This window comes from Anarhichas minor, unplaced genomic scaffold (genome assembly GCF_050575085.1).
Source record: "Anarhichas minor isolate MPS153535 unplaced genomic scaffold, ASM5057508v1 ptg000011l, whole genome shotgun sequence".
Taxonomy (NCBI): Eukaryota; Metazoa; Chordata; class Actinopteri; order Perciformes; family Anarhichadidae; genus Anarhichas; species Anarhichas minor.
In genome coordinates this window covers 12,311,115-12,338,555 of record NW_027466457.1, presented here as the reverse complement: position 1 = coordinate 12,338,555, position 27,441 = coordinate 12,311,115, and the positions used below count along the sequence as shown (strand labels likewise).

Genomic DNA, 27,441 nt, shown 5'->3' with positions numbered 1-27,441 from the left:
ATGGTGCTATAATCATGTTTCCAAAAAGAAAGAAAAAAACATTGTAAAGTGCTTGTTAAAATGTAACTAATTAATAGCTTTTTGGATGGTCAATAACTTGTGCTTTATAGATCAGTAATGAGTCTTTAGTAAGAACAATATTTAGGTTGCCAGGTTGTGAAGAATTGACTAGTGTTTATGCTCTACATGCACAACATGTGCTAACTCTTTAAGCAATCCGGTAGCAAACTGCATTGTACAACTTGACCATGCCTTGACTACCCTGCAATTAATTAGCTCCTCAAAAAAAAAATGTTCACAAATAAATTAGCAAAAAAATTATAATTATAAAATGTATTTGTTTTTTTTATTATTGTTTTTTTGCATAATTTCGCTGAATATTTTTTTCCCACTTAAATCTTTTTTTATTGTTATTTTTGACAATTTCCTTATTTATCATGGCTAATGACCAGAACCCTGTCCGCTGATGAGGCGTGGGCTGAACGGAAGTGACGACTTACAAATTATACAAAACATGTTGAGACGGTTTATTATCACATATTTGAGCAGTTTAACCCATTAAACGGCGAAATGTGGCGGTGCTACTTGTACATCGACGGTACCTATTGTTGCTGTGGGATTTCAAAGCTTTAATATTAACTAATCAACTGTTACAAACAAATCGTTTAAACGGATAAACCTCTGTTAAACCCGCCAGATAGGTCAGGCTGTCACTACAGCATTATTGCGGAGAGTATCCGATGTTAGACTTCCGAGTTGAATATTGTGATTTCAGAATAATTCCATTTACATCTCAGATTACATGACTGTCTTTTATTGTGAAGAACGTAGACCGGATATGGTGTTGCTGCTGTTGTTACCTTGACGTTAAATACACTCCATGCCCATGTGATGCGTGTCTGGAGTGTAGCCCGCACAGTCTACGGTCTTGAGCGGTTTATCTTTTAGTTGCAACAGTGTCAGACAGTCACCAGGCGGAGTATGTTAGTGTTTACTTATTAATTGTTGTTAAATCTGCTGGCAACACGGATTTCAAGCGTTTGCACCATATGTTTGCGCTGATGTAACGTCAGCTTTAGTCGCTCCCGAGCTCATCTGGACTCCAGTCAGAGTAATCCAATAAATCCAACTGGTACGTAATGTTAGCTTAATGTTAACTTAAACGGGGAAGAATGCATACTTTTACACTTAAGTTAAATGTTGAAACAGTATCTCGAGCAATGGTGTTTTTTTTACGTTGCTTAATTGTTAACACGCTTGTAGAAGAGTCACAACACAGCCTGCTAACCTTCACATAACGGAGGCTAACACGGTTAGCCATGCTGTCCGACACCAAGGCTTTGCACTAAACGCAGATCAGCGGTTGTGATTTGTTTAGCAGTTAATTAAATAACGTTGCGTACTGTGTTTAGTAGAAATGCGTTGGTATAAGTAGGCTGTGTCAGAGAAGAGGTATTAGCTACTTTAGCTACTGTGCCAGCTAAAACAACTGCACAGGACGGGGTTTTCAGCTTATTCTCTCACCCCGAGTGCCGTCTTAATAACGTTATTTTCCTCTGACTACCCCAGGATGCTGATAGTCACTTGGGTGGGGCTTGACGCGCAGATGACTGTACACGGGAGCCGGGCCCAGTGATAAACCCAGAACCTGCACGGTGTCACTTTAACGCACCGAGGTGCTGGTTGGTTGGTGCGTAAAGCCATGACCAAGCCCGAGTCGAGGAAAAGCGGCGTGGCCGCGGTCAACGCTACCGGCAAGTGCGCAACATCCGCATCCGCCGCCGCCGCCGAGCTCGGCGACGACAACGTTTCGGTCGAGCCGGGCTGTCCGAGTCCGAGCACGCATATCGGAGCTAATGTGATGAAGCAGACTTCCAGGGAGAGCATGTATCGGAGAAACACGGAGTGTGAAGTCTATGACGACGGGACCAACACCTTTTTCTGGTGAGTGCCTTTCTGACAATGTCAACAGTGCAAAATGTCAAATACTGAAACGCTGCAGCCTCGGAGGTTATTGTTTTGTTTTCACCAGTGAGTACACTTTAAAAAAAAAAATCACAGTTCCTGCAGAAATATGAGCAACACCAAGGTTCGTTAGGCTTTCAAGGTGAACCGAAAGACAGGCCTCCAAGTGACCTCCATTAATCACAACAAATGCTGCAACCTTGTTCCAAATCTTTAAATATACAGGGATTTAAATAGTAGGTCTTATGTCGAGCTGAAATGTGTCTGGGGGACATTATTCAAATGTCAAATGATAGGAAGGATTCACCAAGGTCCACCGGGTCTCAGTTATATGAAGGGTGTTGTGCTGTTATGGATGCTTACGTTGCACATCCAGGTGCAGAGCTTGTTGTTGACAAGCTAATAGCCAATATCCCAGCCTGCAGCTTCAGCAGAAAGAGATCCACGTCGGTTGCGAAGTCCAGACAGATATTCCGGCCATGCGGTAAACTGGAGGAGTGAGTTTCTGCACCCACTGACACCAATGCACACAGGCTGACGGAGCGCTTTGACGTGGGCAGGATGCAGGTGTTTGCGATGTGCCGGGCAAGGGGCTGTTCTGGGATAAGTGACATCCAGTTATTCTGCTTTAATGTTTAGCCACCATGGCCCTTCAACCTGTCGATCCAGGAATACTTAAGCCTGAGTAAGTGTGTGTGTGTGTGTGTGTGTGTGTGTGTGTGTGTGTGACTCATCTCTGCTATGTGTGTAAAGCAAGGGGCAGTAAGAATCTGCTAAGGTGTCTGATATCTTTGACCACACAGGAGACCGGTCCTCCCCCAAGAGAAACTAATGAGAATATCTCATTGCTATGTTATAGCCTTAACCTCTAGATACTCGTTAGTCTAATACTGGAGGCTGCAATATGTAGATATAGTATTCAAACTTTGTAATGATCTTGACTGATGCTAGCTCAGTTGAGTCACAATTTGGCCAGCTGTGGTTAATACTGCATGTGATTTTTTTTGTGTTTGCTGGTAAGGAATTTGGCCTCACAGCGATGGGTCGGCACTCCCAGTCTGTTATAATGGAGAGCTGATAATGAAGAATGTAGCTGTTTGACTTGTGGTCAACTTGGAATTGTGGCCAGAGTGAATCACATGGCATCCTGGATACTTATGGGCTAATATCGCACGCATGTTAAAGGGGCGAAATACATTTTATTTAACATGTGTAGCATCTTAGACCTTCCTTCTTGTCATCACAAATGTACATTCAGCAGTTTATATTTTGTCAAATATGCACTGATTCCAACCACTACCTCAAATTACACCATGATGGCCATTTTTTCTCAGAGCTGAATGTGGTTAACTCAGCTGGGAATAACGTGAGTGTCAGTCAACCACACATCAGCATTGAAATAGAGGAAGTCGGTGTGGAAGAGTTGGTTGCTTGTGATGGATTTCTGATCATGGAGTCGGTGCAGAAGCTCGTCGGCTGTGTTGCACGAGTCTCCCAAGTGTTAGCGGTATGTCAACGAGCTGTTTGACGGTGGCACCGTCTCCTGGTTTGGGAAGGTAACAATGTGCAATCTGCCTCATTAGCACAGACTGGTGTTGAGAGAAGTGTTGTTGTTGTTGTTGTTTTCTTACTGAGAAAAAGAGGAATAGCTTTGGATAGATCCTTAAATAGAAGTCAGCCTGATGATGCAAAATTTAGTGCTGGCACTCCACTTTGGATTTTTCCCTAAATAGCATTGCTGCCCACATGTTTCAGTTCTGAGAGTCTTCTGAGGATGCTTTGTGCATACTGACTACTGACACTGTCTTGGAAACGTTTAGTCAGAACAGAAGAACTGTTAAGCTAGAGACTCGTAACAGGATTTAATGTTAAGCGTCTGGCCAGTGAACTTGTGATTCATTACAAATGGAGATCATGGAAACCAGAGGCTGCTGTGGTAAAATATATGAATCTGACAATAGCTACTGTGTTAAATAAAACCACGCTTTTTTATCTCAGTGGAGTCACAAACTGTATTTGACGAGTGTATTTCCACCCTGCAGGACAACATTAAGCTATATATATATATATATATATATAGATATATATATATATATCTATATATATATATATATATATATATATATATAGCTTAATGTTGCTTAATATATAGCTATATATATATATATATATATATATCTATATATCTATATCAGCCTGCCTCTCGGTTATGCCAGGCTGCTGTTGTGTGGTTGTTAGGCAAGAGAGGAGTCAGGCCCTCCCCTGTGACTTCTGCCAAACAGGTCGGGGTAAGGAGGTGGACAACGGAGACGACGCTAATGACACCCGGCATGTCGTCTCCGTGACTCAGACTCTGAGCCAGAAGGGTCGGCAGAGGAGGTGACGGTCTTTAGGTTGACGGATGACGGCAGTGAGCTCCAAACAAAATGTGTTTTTTTCTTTATTGCTATAATGACTACCCTTAAATAATAAGACTGGCGGGTATTCGCAAACAACATCTTGACTGCGTTGTCGATCTCTGGAGAGTAGCTGTGTCCGTCAAATGTCACTGAACATGTTCGGGGACATGGTTTCATGTTTAAGCATTGCTATGCTAGTGTGATGAACTGATTTAAGCTACACCTGCTGTGTTTATTGTAAAAAGCTGAACAAACATACAGCAACCACATTCCATGAGGTTTAAAAGTTGTCTTGGCTCCTGAGACACATGCCTCCAAACCTATATCGGGAGAGAAGGTTTTGGCCATATCCTACCATACACACTCTTCTCTACCTATAAATTATTTTTGCAGTGATGTCATTGTCAGCTTGCCTGTCCATTTGATAATTCCTGGGGTAATCCATTAAATATTATATGTTATTGTGACTCATATCAGTGCATGGAGAAATACAACTTTGCCCCTTAAGGTAAGATAAATCCCACAGATAGCATGGATGTCTATATCTGACTGTAGCGTGTAACTGTCGTACGACAAAGGCCACGGTTTGTTCCCTCCCGTTGGGTGATATGGGAGATGTGAGCCTATGGACCAGCATCATGGCCTTTAAACTCTTAACAGGCCAGACACACCCTGCGGACGTTTTCACAGTCAGCTGATACGAAAGCTGCTTTTGACTTCTGTTAAGTGAAAGGAAATATGGAACTGATTCATAAAATCCATACCTCATTGTGTGTGTTTTTTCATTTTGTTTGTTACAGTTTTTGTCGCTATTGTCAGCTGAAGTAACCCAGTTCTGTTTCAACTCATCCGTTTCATCTCATTTTTAGCAATGACTAAAGTGTTCTCAGCTCTAATCACAGTGCATTTATATTGCTAACAATCAACCTTTCTCTCACCTCCAGTGGCTTTTATCGAATTGTCCTCTTTATAAATGTTATTAATATCCCTCTCTTTGTTCCATCTCTCCCTCTTTTTTTTTTTTTTTTTTTTGACTGCAGGCGAGCCCATACTGTGACCGTGCTGTTCATATTGACCTGTGCTCTGGTCTACGTCACGCTGTTGGAAGAGACCCCCCAGGACACAACCTACAACACTAAGAGGTCAGTAGGCTGCGCTCGTCACTTCCTCCGTGTCGTCAAAGCCAAAAAGCCTGCAGAAACCAGTAGGCTGCCCTAAGAAAATCCACTGAGGCGTTTTGATCGGACGGATAATCATTTTGGCTGCAGTTTATCTTTAGAAGAAAACGTGATTTATTAGTAATCAGCATCAAGGTTTATTCTAATTTTTGAGTCATGCCGGGTTTAGATTTTGATTAGTTTTCCTGCCCCTTATAACCAGAAATTGACCTATTTGTATGTGAAGTTTAAGGGTTTGTCAATCCTCTGTGGATTATGTCAGACTGTCATTCAAAGCCTGATGAATAGGTCAAATAAGAAAACCAGCTAATAAGCACCACAGTTCTAATTTCACCGTTGCAGCCATTTGGCGTGAAGCCACACAGCCACAGCCACATGGGCGAGGTGCTGAACTCATTGATCCAAATTGAAGCTCTTACTTCTTCAGTAGCATTCACCTTGAACCAAGCTGGCCCCCCTCTCAAGGAAAACCGAACCCTGATGACCATGAAAAGGAAGAGCAGGAGTGTCCGGTCACCCCTTGAGCAGACCATATGAATTTATCTTTTGGGTGGATTTTATGTCGATAGGCTTGACAAATGTTCCTGCAAAGTTGTGGGTCATGCAGAGGCTACTTTGGGTTATGGCTTGTTTTAGTTGTGGCAAAATTGATATGAAGAAGAAAGCTCCGCTGGTGTTTCTTCTAATTCTTCAGAGCAGGATTTTGGAAAATTATATAGTTCTTACTTTTTATTTACTTACTCTATTCCTTCAACTGTCAAGTTGGTTAGCAATTGACTCAAGACTCTTTGTGGAAATTTAAAAGCACGAGTAAATCCACTGATTAAAGCATGACAGTTGGGATTAATTGATTTTGGTGAGAAATGTGTCCGGATGTGGTCTGAAATCACTCCATGGTGAAGCACCAAAGAACATCTCTCATTTGTAGTTACTGACTTTAGAGCTGACCTGGATCTGCTCACTTGGACTGACTTGACTTCATCATGTTGGTCAGGAGTTGACATCTGATTCACGCTCAGTCTCATGACAGCCGTCTCAGCTCTCTGTGATGCGAGTCTGATAAAAGCTTGCTTTGTTTAATGGCTCATGTGAACTGAAAGTGTGGATAACAAGTTCCTTAACGAGCTGCTTTCAATTTGTATAGATTCATTCGCTTTTACGCAATAGTGGCTGTTTGTGTGGGAGTTTAATTTGGAAGGTCAAGGCAGGCCAAGTACAAGCAAGCGGCGTACATTTTGTGTGTGTTTGTGGCGGAGAGGCTGATTGTAGGTTGTGTTTGTGAGGGATTGTGGGACGGATCTTAACTGGATTTGCTGCAGTCGGCATAGCCCAGCTCATCGGGATAAAGACCCTTGAGCTTCTTCCCAGCAGAGGAACACACACACGCGCACACGCACACACACACACACACACACAGAGATACAGTCCAAATCTCGGTCATGTACTCATTGACACACTGTTGGATACACTCGTCCATTCACACTCATTTTGAAACATTGTCCTTTTAACTAATCTGTCACTAGTTAACACAGCTGTACCCTCATTTTGACACGTGATTGTAATCGCATAAACTCACTTTCCCACCTTCACACACTCACTTGATCACACACACACTTATGCTCCCACCTTTTATTGGCAAGCACGAGCTGAAATCTCATCGTGTGTCCAGTTGCTCAGCCTTCAGAGCAGCGTCCTTGCCTGGTGTCCTGGTTTACAGAAATCATCACAGCAGAGATTAAAGGCAACTCAAGCTGACAGCAGCAGGGTCAGATTGGCCTAATCTCTTAGTAAACACAGAGGAAATAGTAATAGGGAGTAATTATCCATGGTCAGCTGCTGAGACGGGTCACCCAATCAAATACTTTCCTGCTCCTGGTAGCTCTGTTTACACCACTGACATCACGGATCTCTTTGAACAGCTTGGAATAGTTTTCAATCCACAGACACGTTCTTATTTGTATATACAGACACATCTGGATTATAGGAGGAAGTAAACAAGCCGCCATTGGCACGTCTCTTGTAAACCTGCAGATGACGCTGTATTTCACTTGTGCCAAGAAATCTGTCCAGCAGATCCTGTAGAACTGGTTGTAAAGTATGTTGAAAATACAGTCATCACATTATTATATAATAAGTGATGTAATCTACTAAATCTACAGTTGTCAACGAAATTTAGTCCAGTTGAAAAAGACAGCTGGCCATTTGTTCTGTGCTGTAAAGTTCCCAGCTGCTTCAACATCACCCTGACAGAAAAGTTAGAGCCACAAGCCTCTGCTCCATGAAATCTATTTTATTTTCCGAGGTCTCCGTTATTATTATATTCTCATGTTTTGATCACATTCTGAGCTGATTGCCAATAAAGGGCCGATCAGTGAGGGCCACAAGCGATCCGCCCTCACAGGGCCGATGGGGAGCTGCTTACTCTCTCATATCTCTGGCTCAGTACTACAAGTTTCTGATTTCGGAGGTCGGACAGAACCTTGTTTTTTTTTTTTCTTCCCAAATTCAGCATCATAACCAATTTCACGCTTGTGTTTTGAGCCTGAAGAACCTCCACATTCACACAGACCGTGACTAAATCAAACATCTCTGCTTTCACTGTCGGCGTACATAAGTTCAGTTCCACTCTGACACTGCAGTAATGGCGGCTGCACTTGAGAGCGCAACACAAAAATCAGCCACCGGATTTGTCTACAGTAATGATAGCGTAGTATATATATATATATATATATATATATATATATATATATATAAAAACACAACCTTAAATTGCATTTGTTCTGTGTTTCTAATTGTGGTCCTGTAGGGGGATTGTGGCCAGCATCCTGGTGTTTCTCTGTTTTGGAGTGACACAAGCTAAAGATGGACCCTTCACAAGACCACACCCAGGTAGGACTGGCACAGGCCAAAGCTTCCTTTCCCAGTTGTATGGCAACATTTCATCAGCTTTTTAAAAACTCCAGAATAAGAGTGCACATCTTGTGCAAAGCAGGTTCAATTAAAAAAGTTTGAGTAGGTCAAGCTTTTGTAGAGCTGTTTGGTTGGATGGTTTTATTCCATGCCTTAGCACTTGTTTACAAACTGAGATATTGAAAATATAATTTTACATTACAGTAATTGACGGGAACTTTACACTGTTGTAAAGCATGCTGGTGGTGTTGAGTCTGACTCTTTAATGGTGCGTTATTTGTTACTGTGGAGGGGTAAGAGTACCTGAGAGCCGTTCAATAGCAACATTTTAGAATCTCATGTTGGCTTCTACTATAACATGAATATCCTCTGAGTGCAGGGAATCAATACACACAATGGATAGCTAAATGTAATTGTCAAAATGAAGGAGGTGGAGGGCTTTCCTGGCAGGGGTTAGGTCCAAGCAGATCCCTTAGAGAGCAAAGTAAACACACTTGGGGAGCATCTTCATCTTTATTGTTGGCGTCTCTTCTGGCCTGTAGCTGTAATATCTAAAGGACTGTAGTGCTCAGTCAATAGTTTCAACATGAAAAGGATGCACGCCCTTAAACGGAGCCCAGCTTAACGCGTAAACCTCTCCCACAGATCAGCTGCTGTTTCAATGCAGAAAAAGGGACTTCTGCTTACATAGCCTCCAGACCACTGCCACTCCAATTCATTCATGACCCATTAGCAACGCACATTTGCATTAATTCACTGCAGGGACTAAACACCAACCATTAAAGATAGTTGGCATTACATGGTGTTGTACCATGACCACAGGGAATTCAGTAACCGGACACCTCGCATGCAGGTGTTTGTTTCCAGTTCTATTTCAATGTGCTGAAATTCAAACTGTAGGTAAGGACGGCAACAATGGGGCTTAGATAAAGCGCTTGGAGCTCGTGTTAGGCTTTGCTTACACTCATGCAATGCATCGTGGAACTAGCGCCTAGTTACAAAAATTCAGAGGGGCACGGCCAAGCGTCGCGACAACTTGCGGAGCCTTCGGAAGGGATAGTTGATGGTTAATAGTTGATATGAGTCTGCAGCAGGTTGGTTTGTCCGTTCTAGGTTCCTGTAGAAACACGGCGTACTGTCCTGTGATGAGGACCTGCTCCGAACGTAGATATAAACGGATCATTCTACGTTAACGAAAACACAACGATTCTTATTTTCAGGTGATTAAACACTAAAGAAAACATACCTAATAATATTCTATTCCATATCTTCCAATAGATCCCCCTAAATGTTACTGTTGCTTTAGTTTGCTACATTCTATAAAGGGAGGCTTCTATTTATACAAGTGCAGTTCATAAAAGTAGTTTGCTATTTAGGTTTTTAACCAGGTCAGTCATGCAAAAGATGCATCTCATCTATCACACATGTTCCCACTGACATCAGAGGGAAAGGAAGGAAGGAAGGAAGACAGACAAGACAACAGGGTGTGGAGAGTCAGATGGAGACGCACACTCTGAATGTTGTTGGCGGCGTGAAGTGGCAGGCCAAGAATTTGGGCTGCTGCTGTTGCATTATTTGTGCCTTTTTGTCCTCTCTTTTTGTGGACTGAAAAACAAGTTGTTTTTGTTTCGGTGTGTGTGTGTGTGTGTGTGTGTGTGTGTGTGTGTGTGCGCGCGCGTGTGCGAGTGTGTGTTTTTTAACTGATTGCGTGATAACCCCTGACCTGTTGAGCCAGCCAAGTAGGTTCAATTGTTGTTTTAGATTGTTGCAGTTGTGTTGAAACAGCACAGGTTTGTACCATGACAACAGAGCCTTTAGGATTTACAACCTGCATCTCATGGGGTACACCCATAAAGACAAATTCACTTTATCCCTGGTAATGAAAAAAACACACTATGATTTATGTATTGTGAAATTCTTCATTATTACATCACCACACTGTCAACAAGGTCTGTGTGCCTGGGACATAATGTTACTTACAAAATAAACAATCACTCCCATTCTATTTGGACTGTTAAGCATAATCTGTAAATGCCGCCTTTAAACAACAGACAAAACAAAAACTGCAGTCATATTAATTCCCAGATGGTCTCACTCACTGGATGAAGACTGTGGGTAGAAGTCTGCCATTGACTGCATACCTCACGCTTTATTGTCCTCCCCTTCCGCTATCTTTGCTATCTATTTTGCAAGGCCACCGTCGCTGTGTCCACGGCTTATCTGAGATGACTGATTAGTTTAATGAAATATTAACATCTCTCTCTCTCTCTCTCTCTCTTTAGCTTACTGGAGGTTCTGGCTTTGTGTCACTGTCGTCTATGAGCTGTTCCTCATCTTCATCCTCTTCCAGGTTGGTGTGTAGATGGGCTGAACCACTCGCCCTTGAACAGTCACTGATGTAGGGAAAAACGTATAGCAATCACATGCACACATAAAAAAAGGGTTTCATTTACAGCACATGCTGGGCCTTCTCAGGTACAGTGACGCAATCTCCGCTCCCAGAACAAGGCAGCAGGATTATTTTCATATTCATATTGACCTCTTAGTTTAGATCGTGGACTGGTGTCCACAAATCAAAGTGAAGGAGCTACACCCTGAGGACAAACATCTTAAAACCAGGATTACACCAATCTCTGTGATCCTCCCATATCTGGAACCCTGGAAGCCTCTTTTCTCTCCCAGTTTAGTTATGTCAGAGCCAGACCCTGAAAAATAGCAATACAGTTGGCAAACTGTATCTTAATCAGGCCTAGACTCTGTTAAAAAAAGTTAAAATACTCAAGCCATCTGCATCTTTACTCATGCAAGGAAAATTAAAAGTGTAGCTCGGTGAAATCCTCCATTAAAATCAGAAATAAGCTCCTTCTCAGGGAGAATAAGCACTGATAGTTTGTATACTGATAGTTTCTATACTTCTTCCTCGCCCGTTATCCAGACGGTGCACGATGGACGACAGTTCATGAAGTACATTGACCCCAAGCTTGGGGTTGCCCTCCCGGAGCGCGACTATGGAGGAAACTGCCATTTTTACGACCCAGGCAACACCACCGACCCCTTCCACAACATCTGGGTAAGACGTTTTATTTGATGTCACAGATGCACCTGGTTGACAGGTTGTATGTCTCATTTGTGAGTGAACAAGTTTTCAGCTTTGTCGTTCTGTTTGAAAGACATTTTGAGTATGCAGTACCATTTATGTAGTATTGAAGAAGTGAAATGACTTGGTCCTTAATTATTACTAAAAAGAAAAAAGACCCAGATCTCAAATAGCATGGCAGCCTAAATTAATCTTTCTTTCCCTCTTTCATCCACACACTCTCTCTCCTTTTGACTCTAGTTCCCCCTCCCTGTCCCGTCCCTCTTTCACTCTCTCTCTCTCTCTCTCTCTCTCTCTCTCTCTCTTTCTCTTTATCCCTCATACACACACGCACAAACTCCTAGTTAGTGTGGCTGTGTGCTGACTGGCTCCAGAAGCTTGTGTCTGGTGCAGATTAGAGCCCGTCAGTAGAACCAGGCCTTCTCTCGCCCTGGCGAAGCAGTCTGCTGCTGCCGCCATAATGACCCAGTCCACATCTCTACTGTTGGCCTGATTTCAGTCTCTGAGAGTGGGTCAGACTCTCCACATTCTCCACTACATTATAGCCAACGTATGTGAATAACCTTTTGGAAACGTTGGAAATATTTAGAGAGAAAAAACCAAGATTTTGAGTTGTAGACAATTTTAGACTTGAAGGTAAAAGAACATAAAACAACCTGAAATGACTTGGGATAAAAGTAATGAATATAAATGTAATGTGGTTGAACTAAGCTGTTTAAAAACACAGAGGAGAACTGGTTTTGGATGCATTTTATTCCTGTGCTTTATGATGACCAGCTGAGTTCTGTCCTGTTCTCTGACTGAGTACTCACTGTGCTCACGTCTGGTTGGTACCAATGTGAACTAGATGTGCTCACTGAGAACATAGAGAAATGTAGTTCAGAGTAGAGCTGCAACTAATGATTATTTTCATAAATGAGTCATCTGTTGATTATTTTACAGATTCGTTGTTAGTGAAAAATAGTGAAACATATTGTGTGTAAGGACTGACTTTGTTAAATGACCATGTTGGTTTGTCTCTACAGGACAAGATGGACGGCTTTGTTCCAGCTCACTTCCTGGGATGGTACATCAAGGTATGTATGGAGAAGGCTTAACACAACTTCAACTATACTGTTATTGTCCAATGATGTATTAAAGACCAGCCTGTCTGATTTTCACCTGCTCAATCTTAATAAACATCATGAAAGCAGCTGAGCATGTGACATAAAAAAGCTTCTATGCGTCAGTCAGTCTTGTTAGCATGGGAATGACAACAATCTCTTCGCCAATGATTACAGATTACACACATTTCAATATAGTGAAGAGCAAGAGATTTTCATCAAACTGACTCATTGCAAGCACCTTAATCATTAAATACCAACTTGTGTGTTATTCATGTATTGGGATAAAACCTGTTATTTATTGGCTGCTGTTAAAATAGACATCCACGGTGTTGAGCCTGCTGCTGTATGAAACAGACTGACAGCGCTGGTGTGCTCTGTTGCATTTTCAGCAATGAGAAAAGTTTCTCTCTACGGTATCTTGTTGACCTCCTCCCACTCGCCCCGCCCCCCCCCTTTTGCTCTGTTTCCATCCTCAGACTCTGATGATTCGCGATTGGTGGATGTGTATGATAATCAGTGTCATGTTCGAGTTCCTGGAATACAGCCTGGAGCACCAGTTACCTAACTTCTCTGAGTGCTGGTGGGACCATGTACGTACCAATATCGCTGCTCTTCTCCTCTGCCCACCTAAGAATCAACAGGTCTGCCCTCAGAGTGGTGTTACATTTAAATGTGCTGCAGTGAACAAACAAACTCCAGGTGTGTTTGTCCAAATGTGGCCACATTAGCTGGAGATACTGGTGAGAAACGGACATGACTTGTGCAAAAACATAGACGTAAACAAACAAAAATAAAACATGGTTGCATATTGACCAGTTGCAGACATCGGAGGGTTGGGGTGAAGTGAACGAGGCTGTTAGAAATTCTTCAGTATGTCTGGAACTCGGCTTCTCACGAGCTCTTCAGCAGGACGGATTGGTCAACTTCTCACCGTGTACTGAAATTGCTCAACTTTGCAAAGGTCACTGTACTTCTGAGCTGGTGAAAGCACAATGTGGAGCAGTGTCTGTCGTGGGGAGTTAAAGGAAGCGTCGATATGTTTGTGGTCTCCTGCTACCTGATGCCTGCCGGTGCAGTGTTCTGCAAGTCTGCTGTTGAGATTTATGGGAGCAATTAAAGTGGTCATTTGTTTGAGTGACCTTTTTATTGTGCAAGTGGGGAAACTAGGCGGTTGAAGCAAAAACAAGTGACAGCAGAGGAAATCATCTAAACTATTATAAAGCAATAGAGCGACATAATAGAATGTGGGGGTATTAAAGAAGGACGCGCTGGTGACTGTAATAACACATATTAGGTAGACCGCGTCAATAGAAAGTCAGCTCAGTTACTTAAGTTGCCACACAAACAGCATATTGACAGTAAATATGGATTACAGTACAAGTTTATGCTTAATGGTATGTCATTTACTAAATATGGTTTGTCTTTTTAAGAGAAAGAAACAATTCTGAACACAAAAGTCTTTGGTGCCTCAGACGACGTACATGATAAATCAGGTTTAAGGTGTGAGAGGCTATGCTGGGATTTATTTTCTAAGGTCACCAAACACCAGGGTGTTAAAGGAATGCTGAAGTGTGAGTTTTCCCTCCCAGCCTGTAACAAAACTAGTGGGCGAGTCGAGGAGATCTGTTTCCGCCGTCGCCCACACCGTCCTAAGAAAAGGTTTAATCTAGCAAACTTGTGTAGGTGGATCACAGATGATGTTTTGTAATGTTTGACTTACTTTACTTTAAACTGTTGTGTTTATCTCCCTCTAGTGGATCATGGATGTGTTGGTGTGTAACGGTCTGGGGATCTACTGTGGCATGAAGGCCCTGGCCTGGTTGTCGATGAAGCCCTACCAGTGGCAGGGCCTGTGGAACATTCCTACATACAAGTACGAGTTAACATTCGCTGCACCAAACACTGGAAACAGGAAGGAAGATGTATTAAATGTGATTAACCCACCATCAGAACTCTACTCATATAGAACTGAAACCACAACATTTTAACAATGTATGCTATGTATTTAAGTGTATTTCTTGAATTTAACTCCACACTTATTGTGTCTGTTGTGTGACAGATATAAGATATAATGTTCACGTTTAAAGATATTGACTCATTTTTGACAGAACTTCTTTGTTGACATTTCAAATATGGTGAAATAGTGGGGCGGTATTGCCCCTTTTAATTCCAGTAAGTACTGGTGTTGCCGTGTTAGAAATGTATGTACATTTATTTCTCACCATATCTCCTCTGTGGCCTCTCTCAGGGGGAAGATAAAGCGTATCGCATTCCAGTTCACGCCGTACAGCTGGGTGAAGTTTGAGTGGAAGCCTGCTTCAAACCTTCGTCGCTGGCTTGCTGTGTTAGGCATCATCTTTATGGTAAGAAACATCCTGTTCTGTTTATTGACACGAGAAGAGGGGACAATTTATCATAATGGAAAGCAAGAATAGGATTACATTACAAGGAAAAATAGTGAAAATGTAATATTGAGCTCTCAGAAGCTCTAAGCTTCTATGAGCTACACAATATAGGTTTTTTTAAGACATCACTTTGTTCTCAGCTTCTTCCTGAAGCTATTTAGCTACATCGATTCTGCATTTGTCATTTTTGAATGATTTAATAACTTCAGTATTTATCGATATATCAAAACATGAGTCGCTTCCCACAGATAAAGATATACTTCCACAGCTGGTGCAGGGCACAAGTGACGTCCTATTCTGTTATCTTGAAGTCATTCCATTCTCAGTGCTCTTAAATTAAGACAAATGTTATTTGATCTCCTCCTTTCCCAGTTCCTCCTGGCGGAGCTGAACACCTTCTACCTGAAGTTTGTGTTGTGGATGCCTCCTGAACACTACCTGGTGCTGCTCCGCCTGGTCTTTTTTGTCAACGTTGGAGGCGTAGCCATGAGGGAAATCTACGACTTCATGGATGACCCGTGAGTAGCAGCTGTTGGGGGATAAAGGGGTTCGTTACTGAGTGAAACCTTTCAGCCACACATGGTCTTCAATGCTGATTCATAACGGATACTTTTGTTGCACTAGGAGCTTGTTGGCATTGTATGTATAGTGTTGTTTTATCTTTTTGTGCAGGTGTGTAACCTTGAGCGCTACTATGCTATAAATGTGTCTCGTAGGTGCTTACCTGTAAACAGTGAAAAACATTCTCACTTTTCCGTAAAAAAAAAAATTTTCTTTTGTAATTTTCTGCACAGGAAGTTCCACAAGAAGCTTGGCCAGCAGGCGTGGCTGGTGGCAGCCATCACGGTGACGGAGTTCCTCATTGTGGTCAAGTATGATCCCAACACCATCATGCTGCCCATCCCCTTCGTCGTCACGCAGTGCTGGTTCTTAGGAATCTTCCTCATCTTTACCTGGACCCTGTGGCGGTTTTTCATCCGGTAAGAAGTGGGGTGGGCTACTATGCAGTGGGGGGGGGGGGGGGGGGGGGTACAAAGCTGCTGTAAAGACATAAGACATGGAAATTATAAAACTCTGTGCTCATTCGATTCAGGTAATGAAATATTCCAGATTTAGTTTTCAGTTGATATGCAGATTATAATAGCCATGCAAAGTGTGCAAAACAGGAGGAGTGTGTGACAGAGATACAAACTATAAAGAAAGCTTTCACACACTTCAGGTTCAAATGTTTCGTATGCGTTTACAGTCGGGTAACACCGCCTTTAATAAATAACCATTTCTTCTCAGTCACTGTTGCAAAAAATACAGTTTAATCAATTTAATTTCATGAACATGGTTTCATGTGCTTTTGATCCCATCCAATGGGATTTCTTTTATCAATTCTTCCTCATGACCTCATGCAGCAATATATTTTAGGTGACGTGTGCTTTGGTTCCCTCTTCTGTTGAGTCGTGTTCCTGTTGAGCATAGCCGTTCCCCCAGCATGTTAAGCTTCTGGTCTATTTTCTCCTCCCCCATCCTCCCTCCCATCCTCCCTCCCTTTCTCCTTCCTGCTCATGCTCAGCAGTAATGTCCGTGTCCGGTGAGGTAGGTATAGGAGAGAGGCGCTCCCTTCTGTCAGCACTGTTGTATTCTGTTTTATTTCCCCTCTTATTACATCACTGTTTGGATCCATAGTCATATTCAGAAGATCTGTGGGATCCTCTAGACAACACAGATATTACTCCACATGGGTCCTTCTCCCGCATGCCACTTTTCAGTTTTTATTTTTTGTTTTTTTTCTGTGGTGAACATTGTCATCTTTATTTTCACATCATTTTTGTTCTTAGCAGTCAGTTAAGTAATACAGAAGACTATCAGCTTGTGCGGACACTGTAGGAGCTCATTGAGAGACAGCCAGAGGAAATGTTTGCACACCTCACACACACCCTACGTACCAGTCAGCATGGAAACCAGTGCAGGACGTCAGGCACGGAAGCATGCCATGTTCTAGCTACTCAGACCTGGGAGAAATCCTGTTTGCAAATAGTTTGAATGGTTTTTGTTTTAGCTTTCTTTGGTTACATAAAGGCTGGCTTTACCCCAATAGAGATTATGTTGTTGTTTTTTTAAAGGTAAATATATATTCTGTCTCATTGATCATCGTTGCTGCTGCAAACCCAATTTGTCTGCCAACCCAAGCAGCATGAAACAAACACACAAAGAGTTATCTGCAAATACTATTTGACCCAGCTGTACAGGCTCAGGTGTGTCATGTCCCTCTCTTTAGCATTAGCATCAGCAGAGCACGGTGAGTATTGTGGGGATGTTTCACTTCACCTCCTCCGTTAAGTGTGCTGGAGAGTCTCATCAGGACCATTAATGAGTCCGTGTCACTGAATGTTGTCAAACTGACCCTCATCCTGATCTGGAATAGATAAAAGACATATAAACAGGACTACCACATCCACAGAGGTTGCAAAATTAGACATTTTAATTGATTAGTCACAACCTGTAGAATATTATGCAATAAAGAAAGCCAAGGTTTTGTTGTGGATTGTCCCTGAAAGACCTGGACACTGATATTTGATGCATCACTGTACAGGGGATTGGCAACCTACTTGGACTTCTGGCTTTTTCTATGACGATGTATTTCATGGTGTGTGTTTAAGAAATGTAATTCATTGTTAAGAGAGAAGGTGAGGTAGCTCATCATTACCTTAAAACAAAGTAAATGTGTTCTCATCGCACTGTTTCAACAAGTAAAATGGTTCTTTTATATTATTATATTTCAACAAATGAAAGGCACTGAAATCAGCTTCCGTACCTGCAGATGATTTAGATTTGATCTCGTTTGTGAGGTAGTTGTGAATGAGGAGGAACAGAAAGCAGTCGGGAGGAACTGTTCCCAAAGTGGGTTTTCTATTAATAAGTGTGTCTACATTTCTTCACTCTTCTCACAGGGACATCACGCTCCGTTACAAAGAGACCCGTCAACGCAAACAGGAAGTCCCCGCGGACAGGGGCCGTCCTCTGGGCAACGGCAGCACAGCCACCCCGTCTGGGCGGAGCAAACTGAACGGCAGCCCCGAGACGGTGCGGCAGCGGAAGTCCTGAGGGGGGAGTCGTATCCGGTCTGTTGGGTGCGACTGAAGGGGAAAGGACAAGGTTTGATTGGGGGACGGGGGACGAAATGAGACGACTGAAGGAGATTCGTGACTAAAAGACACACGTAGAGCCAAACAGACGGACACGTGTATGTGCTGTGTTGACTTCTTTTTGTGCCTACATGAACACAGTAGTCATTCAACAGAGGCGGGGGTTGGAATCGGGCAATTTTCATTCTGTGAATTGTCAAGTTATTGTCTTACTACAGGGATTTACCTCATTCTAATTTTTAAGAGCATTTGGGGAATTACACACGGATACATTTTTGTTTTATTCAAACATTTTGGACGTCGGGTCAGCGTTGAATCAAAGAGGGAAACTAGTGGAAGGAGGGATATAGGTGACCAGGGAAGTAGATAGACTTGTGACCAATAATACACAGCGGTTCTTCATTTTCTTCGTTGCCCTCTCTATCATTGAACAGAAGAAACATGCCCGACACTGTAAATATGCTTCGTTCTGTGTGTTCTGTGCGGGGAGTATTCGCAGCAGTTGTGCGTTTTCTGTAGGTGTAGGTAACTGATGTTCAGTGTCAACCTGGGGTTTTGGCCACAATATTGCCAATAAGCTGTTAGACTGGAGCTTGCTTAACGATAGTTGTTCATTTTCTTAGGTTTCGTTGTTTACAGTTCAGGTTGTCATTCCTGGGAGAACCGAGCCGAGAGGTCCTTGTAACTGCTGGGGATCCTCGCTCAGTCTGACACAGAAAGGAAAAACTGGCGAAAGCCTTCAGCTCCTCTCTGGTTTTGTTCTTTAAAAAAACCACAAAAAACTTTGTTTAGAATAAATCAATATGTACCCATATTCTAGTTATTTAACTGCTGATTATACTTGATATACGGGGTTATTTGTCAATGTTTTCTGATCATTATTGTTATTTCTTTAGGGTAAAGCGATGATGAACACTAGATTGTACTCAATTTCCTATTTTGGGAAACGAGGCACTGAGAAATCTGCAGCACTCTAACGAACACATCCGTGACAATCGCACGTATAGAAAAGATGTGCTCCATTGTGACCCAGACCTGCTGGCTCAAATACAGCAAAGCAACGACTGGCAGAGATCTGGACCTTCCTCCACTGCTACAGGATTGAATAATACAAGGCTGGGCTCAACTGATTAAGTCACATCACACTGTGACTTTAATGCCAAATGCTTTTCATTTCTTTTAATTTTATTAAAAATCTCATGCTCTGCTGTGTCTGAGTTAGCTCAAACAAAATGAAAACCAACCTTTTCATCAGAGGGGGGGAATGAAGGTTTAGGTTTTGGTTTGGGAAGAGAAGCATCCTTTTCCAGCTCTGGGTTTGCCATATTGCACATGCAGCAAGCCAAAGCTTAGATCCCATTCTTGCTAAAGCCATGAATGCCACTCAGACCCACGTGAGCTGCTCCAACAGCTGTTAAACCTCATTCAGATTCCTTTTCATTTCAACTGAAGCAGAGTCCCAAAGCCATCGGGATCGTGTCACGTCAGCAAACGCGTCTTTATTTTCCGAAAAATAAATTGACATCTGGAGGTCAGACCTTTGAAAACAAATTGACTTCGACTGAACTCCGACCTCAATGTCTGTCTAAATATGTGTAATCGTCTCGGTAGTTTTCAGTTACATAGTCAGTTACGAAAGTTGTTATGACTGAAAGTTAACCAGCAACTATTTTGACTGTTTGACAGACAAACCAGATATTTGAAGAGAAGTATGAATCATTAAATGGACATTGTCCATTTTTTTTTCTGACCGTATATAGACAAAATGAGTTTAGAATCTATAGAGTTAATAATCTATAGATTAAGCGATGATTAGCTAGTTGCAGTTTAAGATGTTCTGAACTTTTCAGAATGCTACAAAAAAGAATAAGCTTTACGCTGAAGTCCAACTGAACGTACCACTGTTGCGTTCCAGTCCGGTTGGATATCCTCTGTTCCCTAACGTGTCCCTCAGAGAGCGTTAGTCTTTGTCCTGTTCAGGTCTTGTGGCTGTTAGAGAATCAGCTGTAAATGTCACTCATTGTGTCCCAGTGGCTACACACACTCCGTAGTTGAAGACGGAAGTAGATGACATCTGTGAATCTAGGCTGACAACACAGTAATTATCTCGTGAATGTAACTCAGCAGAATCTGCAGTTCAAATGAGAGGGTCTGTTCATTATGTATCAGTTTATTTTGCCATAAACACCAAACCAAAGTTTGTCGAGGCTCATGTTCACGCTCCTCCAGGCTGTAACTGTTTGCATCTGTTCTCCCTCTTCTTTGAATACAGAGATTGCTGTGCAAATTTAAAAACCCTAAAAGCAATGTTAGGCTGATAAGGCAGTTTGTTCTTGTTATCCTGTGCTGTGCATATTCAGTTGCTTGTGAACTTGGTAGAAGTTCAGGAAGTTCCCTCCTTTCTTCCATGGAAGCCTTTTGGTCGGGGGGGGGGGGCTGGGGTTTCTGTGTACCTGCGTCCGTGCTTAAACCAACCCACGCCGTGAATTTGCACATCAGCTCTGAAATCACAACATTTGGAATTCAGAAACTGAACTCATTAATGAGCAGGTGGGACGAAATAAAAAGGACATTTTCCTTAAGTGTTTAAGGGTTCCGTGTAATTTCACTTGCATCCACATGGGGGCGATAGCTGTTCTGTTCTTGTCTCCATGGTCATGATCATCAATGTGAACATCGTAAAGATCTTAAAAATTGAAATATGCTGCTGCACCACATCATTTTATAATGTTTTCAATAAAATTTACTGAAAACCTGAATTTAGTGTGCTTTGTATGTTTCCGTGCTGACAGCCACGTCGTGCCAAGTCTCGTGAAAGTGATCTCTCGGGAACACTTGGAGGGGATTTCATTACATCTGGCACACACACACTTGGGACTCAAGGATGAATTGATTTGAATTTGTTGGTCAAATGTCATTGTGACCTCATAAAACACGTGTTTGGCTCGAGAACTCACACGCTGGTTATTTAGATTTCATAGCGATGGCGAGATGAGGCTTCATGCGGTGAAGCTTTCCAGCAAATATTACTTTTTTTTGACATAATATACTATGACTTTTTATGATTTAAAAATATATACTTTGACTTTTTTCAACAGGGAGGGAAGGAGGGAGACACACACAACCAAGCCAATTAACAAAATATTTTATTTAAACTAACTGACACGCATGAGTGTTAGTGCAAAGTTGTAAGGTGCAGCAACAAGACAAAAACATCCCAAAACCAAAAGGCTGTCTCAGGGAGGAGAGGGACAGCAACTAAGCTTTTCAACCCTCATGTGGTGATGACCCTCTTCCACTCTCACCTCCAGTACCTGCAGAGAAAGCAGCCACACACATCAAACAGGATAATACTATGACATTGTCTATGGCATACGATACGTTTTTTTCATGCCTCTTCAAATTTGGCACAAACGTCAAGTTGGATGTCACTGATCACAGATGTTTTTGGTCGTAACTAAAGCATTCATTCATTAGACAATTTGACAAGTGACTTATAGGATAAAATGATGAAGTGACATTTTTGGAGTTAGTTGGTGTACATTTTCTGTCACCATGCAGACAAATATTTCACTGACGAAGCAAACTGGGTGGACAAGCAGATGATCGTCATGAAAACCCAGAACCATGCACTCCACTTATACTATACCAACAGCACTATAATCAAGCTTACTGTGGCTGATTTATGTTAATATATTTTGGAGCCGTCTTGTCTTTGCAATAGTACAGAACGTTCCCCATTCTTTCAGCAGCTACAGTCCTTTCCATTGAGCAGGTTTCCCATTGATCAAAGGGTTGGTGGTTCAATCCCCAGTCTGCGTGTTACAGTGGCTTTAACCAAGACACTAAATCCCACCCCATTCCCAATGAGTGGGATGTCTTCAATGGTGATTGTGTGCATTGAATGAGGAACATAAAGTGCTTTGGTTCATTTTGGGGTTGGTAAATCGATTTCACAGTTCAATTCCAAAGGAAACTTATTGTGACACGACTGTATAATTTGGCGTTTGTTCAGTTAAGATGAAATTCAAAATGTATGATGATTAAATACTTTATACGTTTAAAAGGAGCAGTTCTTTAAAGGAAAACTTTATGTTTAATAAAAATAAAAAATAAAGTATATTTGTCTATGTTCCCTATAATTGGTGCCAAATGACATAGATATTGTTTTATGTATGGAAGATTAGTCCTAGTCCCCAAAAGTTTATTGGAGAATGTATCCAACAAGGAGTCCATTAAATTCATGATGACTAGCAGCGAAGTCCCACTTCTCCTTTATTGCATAGTTTCAAACATCTTCCACCTGAATAATCTTGCATAGCCCGGTAAACTGTGATTAACCCCCACGCAGGAAGAAAAGGGATCCCGTCATGAGATGCACTTAACTCCATAAATAGTTCACACAAAGCTGTGTGTAGCGCAATCATCAGCACCGTTTAAACTCTCTGGACTCCCTGAAGCAGCTGGAGAGCATTTAAGTAAAGAACCCCTAAAAGCATTGCAACAGACGCAAAGCGGTGCAGTGAATATACTCACAGCCTGGACATGAGAATGCATAGTGTGGTGCAGCGGTGTGTAACGGGAATCATGTCACAGTCAAAATACAAGAGCGACAACATTTTGACCTCTCGACGGCTTACATGTTGTTTATCTGATTTATGCCTGAGATCTTCCTCTGAAAATGTACCACTGCCACTTTGGTTAAAAGGTAAAAAAATTAATATAATCAGCCTGGCCAGCTGGATATTCTTTGGTGATTTTAGAGTAAAAGGCACGACTGTTCTTAAAAACGAGGTGGAATCAAATCTAACAGTAAAAATGTGCAAAATTGAGTCAACTTGCTCAGGCTCATCCCACACCTGGAGGGATGTTAACATCTCTAAATCACAGCTCAAAACACACATTTATAGAAAAGTTTGCAGAATATAAAAACTGGCACTGAAGTAGACAAATTCCAAACCGACTAATCAGTAACTAAGTGATGGTTAGCGCGCATTAACAATCATAAAAACTGCCTATTTTCAAGGTCCAAGAAAGTTGACTTTTGAAGATAACCATCATATTTCTATGAGCGGACCAGTTTGAAGCCTTGGCCAGTGTCCAGGATCGCTGGTGGAAACAAGTTAAGTTTGACTCTCTTAAGATATCGCAGCCAGATAGTGCAGAGCCACGGCTCGTCGGACTGCCGCCCGCTAACCACAGAGCGTACCACTGGGTAGGTCATCCAAGGGAAGTACATGCTCCAGTAGTTGGTAACGTCGCTTCCTGTCGGTAGGTGCAGCGTGTAGTCGCTCCAGTATTTGGAGATACCGTAGGTGGCTAAAACCGCCCTGCCCGTCTCCGACCACTGGACGTTGCTGTTTGAGTTGCAGTTAAACTCCACCCACTGAGAGGTGAAGTCTCCGAGCTGCGGCGGATCCTGATGCTCGACATTGGTCACCAGAGTGAGCGTCGCTCCCTGCACGGCGACGTACAGACCCTCCACCTTCTTCACCGCGTCCACCCACGGCAAAGAGCGGTTACAGTCGAGCACAAAGATGAGGCGAGAGCAGAAGCTGCCGTTGCTCTCCCTCCACCACTCCAGGATCTGATCCAGGCGAAGAGTGTCTCCTCCTGATGAGCAACACAGAAACCAGCTCAGTCAAAATCACAATAATATTAGATATATCTATATTATATATAGTCATAGTATAGTTCACCATAAACCACCTTAGCCCAAACGCACTTGCCCCACTCAAATGAATGGGAGGACAGGACCCTGATCTGCTGTGAATGCAGCATTAGGCCCACTTAAGTTGGGCTGAGTTATTCTCATTTTAGTGACAAGCTGCTCCTCTAAGTCTTGCACACCAACTTGTAATTGACGTAACTCTGATTCAATCAATAAATCAACCTTTCTAACTGCTTCAACTTGATTCCCCCCTCTCACCTGCGAGGACCCACTCTCCGGAGTGGTGACTGTGGCCGCTGTAGAAGATCACGTAGGTGTCGTGGCGAGGTCCGTCTGCCGTGCGAAGCTCAAAGAAGGCTTTGATCTTTGCCTGCAGAGCCTCCCGGGTCACCCCGCAGGTGAAATAGTCGCAGCCAAAAATCTCGATGAAGTGGTGGGCAAAGAAGCGCTGAATGTTGTTCAACATGCCCGTCGAGCGCTTGTTCAGCTCCTGAACCTGGCTTGGAGGCAGCAGCATGGGCTGGCCGTCAAGACTACGAGGCAGAGAAAAAGGAAAACAGGAGGAGGAAGGAGGATGAGTTGTGTCTATTTAGGTCAGTCACTCAGCACAAGTCAGGGAATGAGACAGAGACAACTCTACGAATACACAATGGAACTCTTTCACTAATACGTGCACAGAAATGTTCTTAATTTGCGCAAAAAACAAGTGCCCATGCACAATTAGCTTCCGACAATCATGCCACGTTCAACTTTGTTCTTACCACCGACACATTTTGCAAGAATGTAGTATTTGCCTGCAAACAAAATGTTAATTATAAATGTTTTTAAACTTGAATCACTCTTCAGGAAACGGTACAGAATAGCTACGTCTTACTGTTATCTGACACTTCAAATATCAGGATTAATACAATTGATTTAAAGCTGGGGGAACGGTCCTCATATTATGGGATGTTTTTTGTGTCGACTACTACCCTGGTAGAGCCATACGGTAGATCTGGCTTGTATGCTTCACACACTACCTGCAGAAGTTGGTGGGGATGACCACTGCGTAGCCCACACAGGTTCCTCCTAGGCTGCTCCCGAGCTCGTGGAACAGCCCGTGAAACAGAGACTCCAGAGGCAGGACGAGCAGGAAGACGCTCAGAAAGATACTGCTGGAGGCCTGCGGAGCACAGTCACGAAGCAGATACATGTTAGTGTTACACAGAGTAAGAAAGAATGAAAGAAATGCTGTGGAAGAAACGGCAACATGCATCGCATTTACATGAAAACAGAATATAATTAACAGCTGAGAACAAGAATATGCTCCTAACTACACAAGTTCTGCATGTCATTTAAAAACATTAAATATAAATGTACATTCTTAGATTCTCAGACTTGTCCCATTGTCCAAACCAGTGGTTCCCAACCTGAGGTTCAGGACCCCGACAAGGGTTCTCAAGATAAACCTGAGGGGTCACAAAAGAATCTTTTTTTCTGCTTTGCAAAATGACATTTACTTTTCAGACTTTTCTTTTTCTTGTGGATTGATGGGAAATCATAGACAACAGCAACCAGTGGGTCCCAAGTAAACACTGCTGGTCTTAGAAGACAAAGAAAATACCCACACACTGCTAACGTGTTGTTCTTTTGTTCTACATGGACACAACAATGTTTTGAGGAAATCCTCCTCCTCGGGTCACCTGAACCACAAACGCTTTTTTTGCCAGAGGACATGGACGAAAAATTGTCGTGTTCATGTCCCTGTAGGAAGAAAAAGGAAAACTTAACAGATAGCAATGTACGGGTATTTGTTCATTGTTTTGTTGTTTAAATTCCCAATATTGTAATTCTGTTTTTGTGCTCACAGCATTTCCAAATTTGTCACAGGTTGTATTTGTGTTCAGCTGTGGATCTCTGTACAAGTGTAAGATATATGTCGTCTTGCTTGCCCCCTACCTGCCAACAAAGTCCGGCAACAGCAACAGTTGACACCAGCGACAACAACACCAGGTGCTGAGAGATGAGGCAGACATGCCTCATGCCCTTTGAGGCCATACTCTTGTTCAGGCCGCCGACCCCTGACCCCTGGGACAAGCACAGCCTCTGGCATTCACTGAGCTTGGTGTGAAAGCCCCACACCGTGATGACCAACACCATGTGGCAGAAGGCCCAGAAGAGCCCACAGAACACAAAGCCCGGGATCATCAGGTACCACCGGTCCATGTCTCTCAGCTTCTGAGCGGCCAGAATGATGAAGATCACCGCCACCACCGTCAGAGGGAGGAGGGACAGCCGGCGCCACAGGCCCCGACACGCCAGGAAAGGCTGCCACCGCTCGGTCACAGAGAGACCACTGAAGAAGACATCGAGCAGAGGGTCGCAGATGAGCTGGCTGAAGAAGCAGGCGAGGGCGACAGGGTTGGTGGAGATGTTCAGAGACTCGAAGAACAGCGCGGCGGCGACGGTGACGAAGCAGACCAAGTTGGGAAGAGCCAGGAAAGCCTTCACCCGGAGGGCCACCATGACCGCGGCCAGCGCCGCCACCAGCACCGTCACGCTCACGGAGTCCCGGATGAGCAACGTGGTGCTGGCAGCGGCGAAGCCGACCATCTCCAGCCGCTCCGCCGAGGTGAGGAAGGCGGGACGGTACGTGGTGCATCCGAACAGTCTCTTCAGCAGCGCCCGCAGCGTCCTCAAACACACGCTGGCCAGCAGCAGGTAGTCGGCCGCCTGCGCCTTCGCGTCGCTCTGCAGAGCCGGGCTGCTGAGGAAACACTGCAATCCCAGCAAGAAACCGAACCACAGGTGGAGGAGACCGAGGCTGAGCCTCTCCACGCGGAGGTAGCAGTACAGTACACTCGCTATTCCGAGGGCGAGTAGAGCCAAAACGAAAATGACAAGAAGAGTGGTGTCCGCGGTCTTCTCCCACCGGGCATAGAGCCCCAACAACAGGGCGACCACAAGGATGTGCCTGGACAGGTAGCCGAGCCACCGAACAGACGGCCGCAGGCTCCCCTCCTCTACGTTGACGTCATTGAGTCGGGCCATCGCTGCACGGAGAGAGTGGCTGACACAGTACCGTAGAAAACCACACATCTTGACAAGAACGACTGGCTATCCAAAGTCCAAAAATAGGAAGTTTAAACGAGTTGCAGTCGGTTTATTCTCCGTTATGGCATTTTAAATCCGGCTCGTTAACTAGCTAGCGAACCTGTTGAACGTGTGGCTAGCTTAATCACCGTTAGCAACTAGCGGTTCATTTTCACGCCGAAATATTTACATGTTGACGATTCACGTTGTTTGTATTGCTTTTCATCTGATGCCCGATGCGAGTTTAATGGGTCTTAAGGTTGAAGCGCCCTGAAACCAGCTGTCAGGACAGGGAAATACATTTCCGCTGAAAAGTTTGTCGCGTCAAAAGTTTCGAGTTGACAGGACGCAATGACGCTGCCTGGCTTTGACTACTACGGCAAGTCTTAAGGGTCAAAACTGTTTACCATCGGTAAAGGCATAAAGCGTTTTTAGATGCTTTTTAGCCCTTGACCGAAAAAGTTTAAACTCAATGTTTACTTACGTTTTCCGGAGCTTTCA

General features: G+C 43.2%; 2 protein-coding genes across 2 annotated transcripts; one reads left to right on the top strand and one right to left on the bottom strand.

Moving 5' to 3' along the window:
• The first annotated feature begins 894 nt into the window (after nt 1–894).
• On the top strand, nt 895–22,516 carry ptdss2 (phosphatidylserine synthase 2). The gene is made up of 13 exons (XM_076089461.1): nt 895–1,132; nt 1,570–1,944; nt 5,405–5,506; nt 8,349–8,431; nt 10,735–10,802; nt 11,388–11,522; nt 12,575–12,625; nt 13,132–13,245; nt 14,410–14,528; nt 14,904–15,018; nt 15,433–15,578; nt 15,855–16,040; nt 18,003–22,516. The coding sequence occupies exons 2-13, from the start codon at nt 1,703–1,705 to the stop codon at nt 18,154–18,156; spliced, it is 1,515 nt and encodes a 504-aa protein (XP_075945576.1). The 5' UTR covers nt 895–1,132; nt 1,570–1,702; the 3' UTR covers nt 18,157–22,516.
• tmem168b (transmembrane protein 168b) lies at nt 21,327–27,311 on the bottom strand. The gene is made up of 4 exons (XM_076089460.1): nt 25,807–27,311; nt 24,888–25,030; nt 24,127–24,401; nt 21,327–23,810 (listed from the first exon to the last, which is right to left on the bottom strand). Exons 1-4 carry the CDS (start codon nt 26,944–26,946, stop codon nt 23,263–23,265), a joined length of 2,106 nt encoding a protein of 701 aa, XP_075945575.1. The 5' UTR covers nt 26,947–27,311; the 3' UTR covers nt 21,327–23,262.
• Nucleotides 27,312–27,441: the final 130 nt, after the last annotated feature.

What these genes read in the sequence shown, in the direction of transcription:
- ptdss2 (XM_076089461.1), top strand. Translation starts at nt 1,703, where the DNA reads ATGACCAAGCCCGAGTCGAGGAAAAGCGGCGTGGCCGCGGTCAACGCT. An exon ending in GGGACCAACACCTTTTTCTG is followed by an intron (nt 1,945 to 5,404) that starts GTGAGTGCCTTT and finishes TTTTGACTGCAG; the next exon opens with GCGAGCCCATACTGTGACCG. An exon ending in CTGTGGCGGTTTTTCATCCG is followed by an intron (nt 16,041 to 18,002) that starts GTAAGAAGTGGG and finishes CTCTTCTCACAG; the next exon opens with GGACATCACGCTCCGTTACA.
- tmem168b (XM_076089460.1), bottom strand. Translation starts at nt 26,946, where the DNA reads ATGTGTGGTTTTCTACGGTACTGTGTCAGCCACTCTCTCCGTGCAGCG. An exon ending in ATCCCCACCAACTTCTGCAG is followed by an intron (nt 24,402 to 24,887) that starts GTAGTGTGTGAA and finishes TCTGCCTCGTAG; the next exon opens with TCTTGACGGCCAGCCCATGC. An exon ending in CGGAGAGTGGGTCCTCGCAG is followed by an intron (nt 23,811 to 24,126) that starts GTGAGAGGGGGG and finishes GTTGCTCATCAG; the next exon opens with GAGGAGACACTCTTCGCCTG.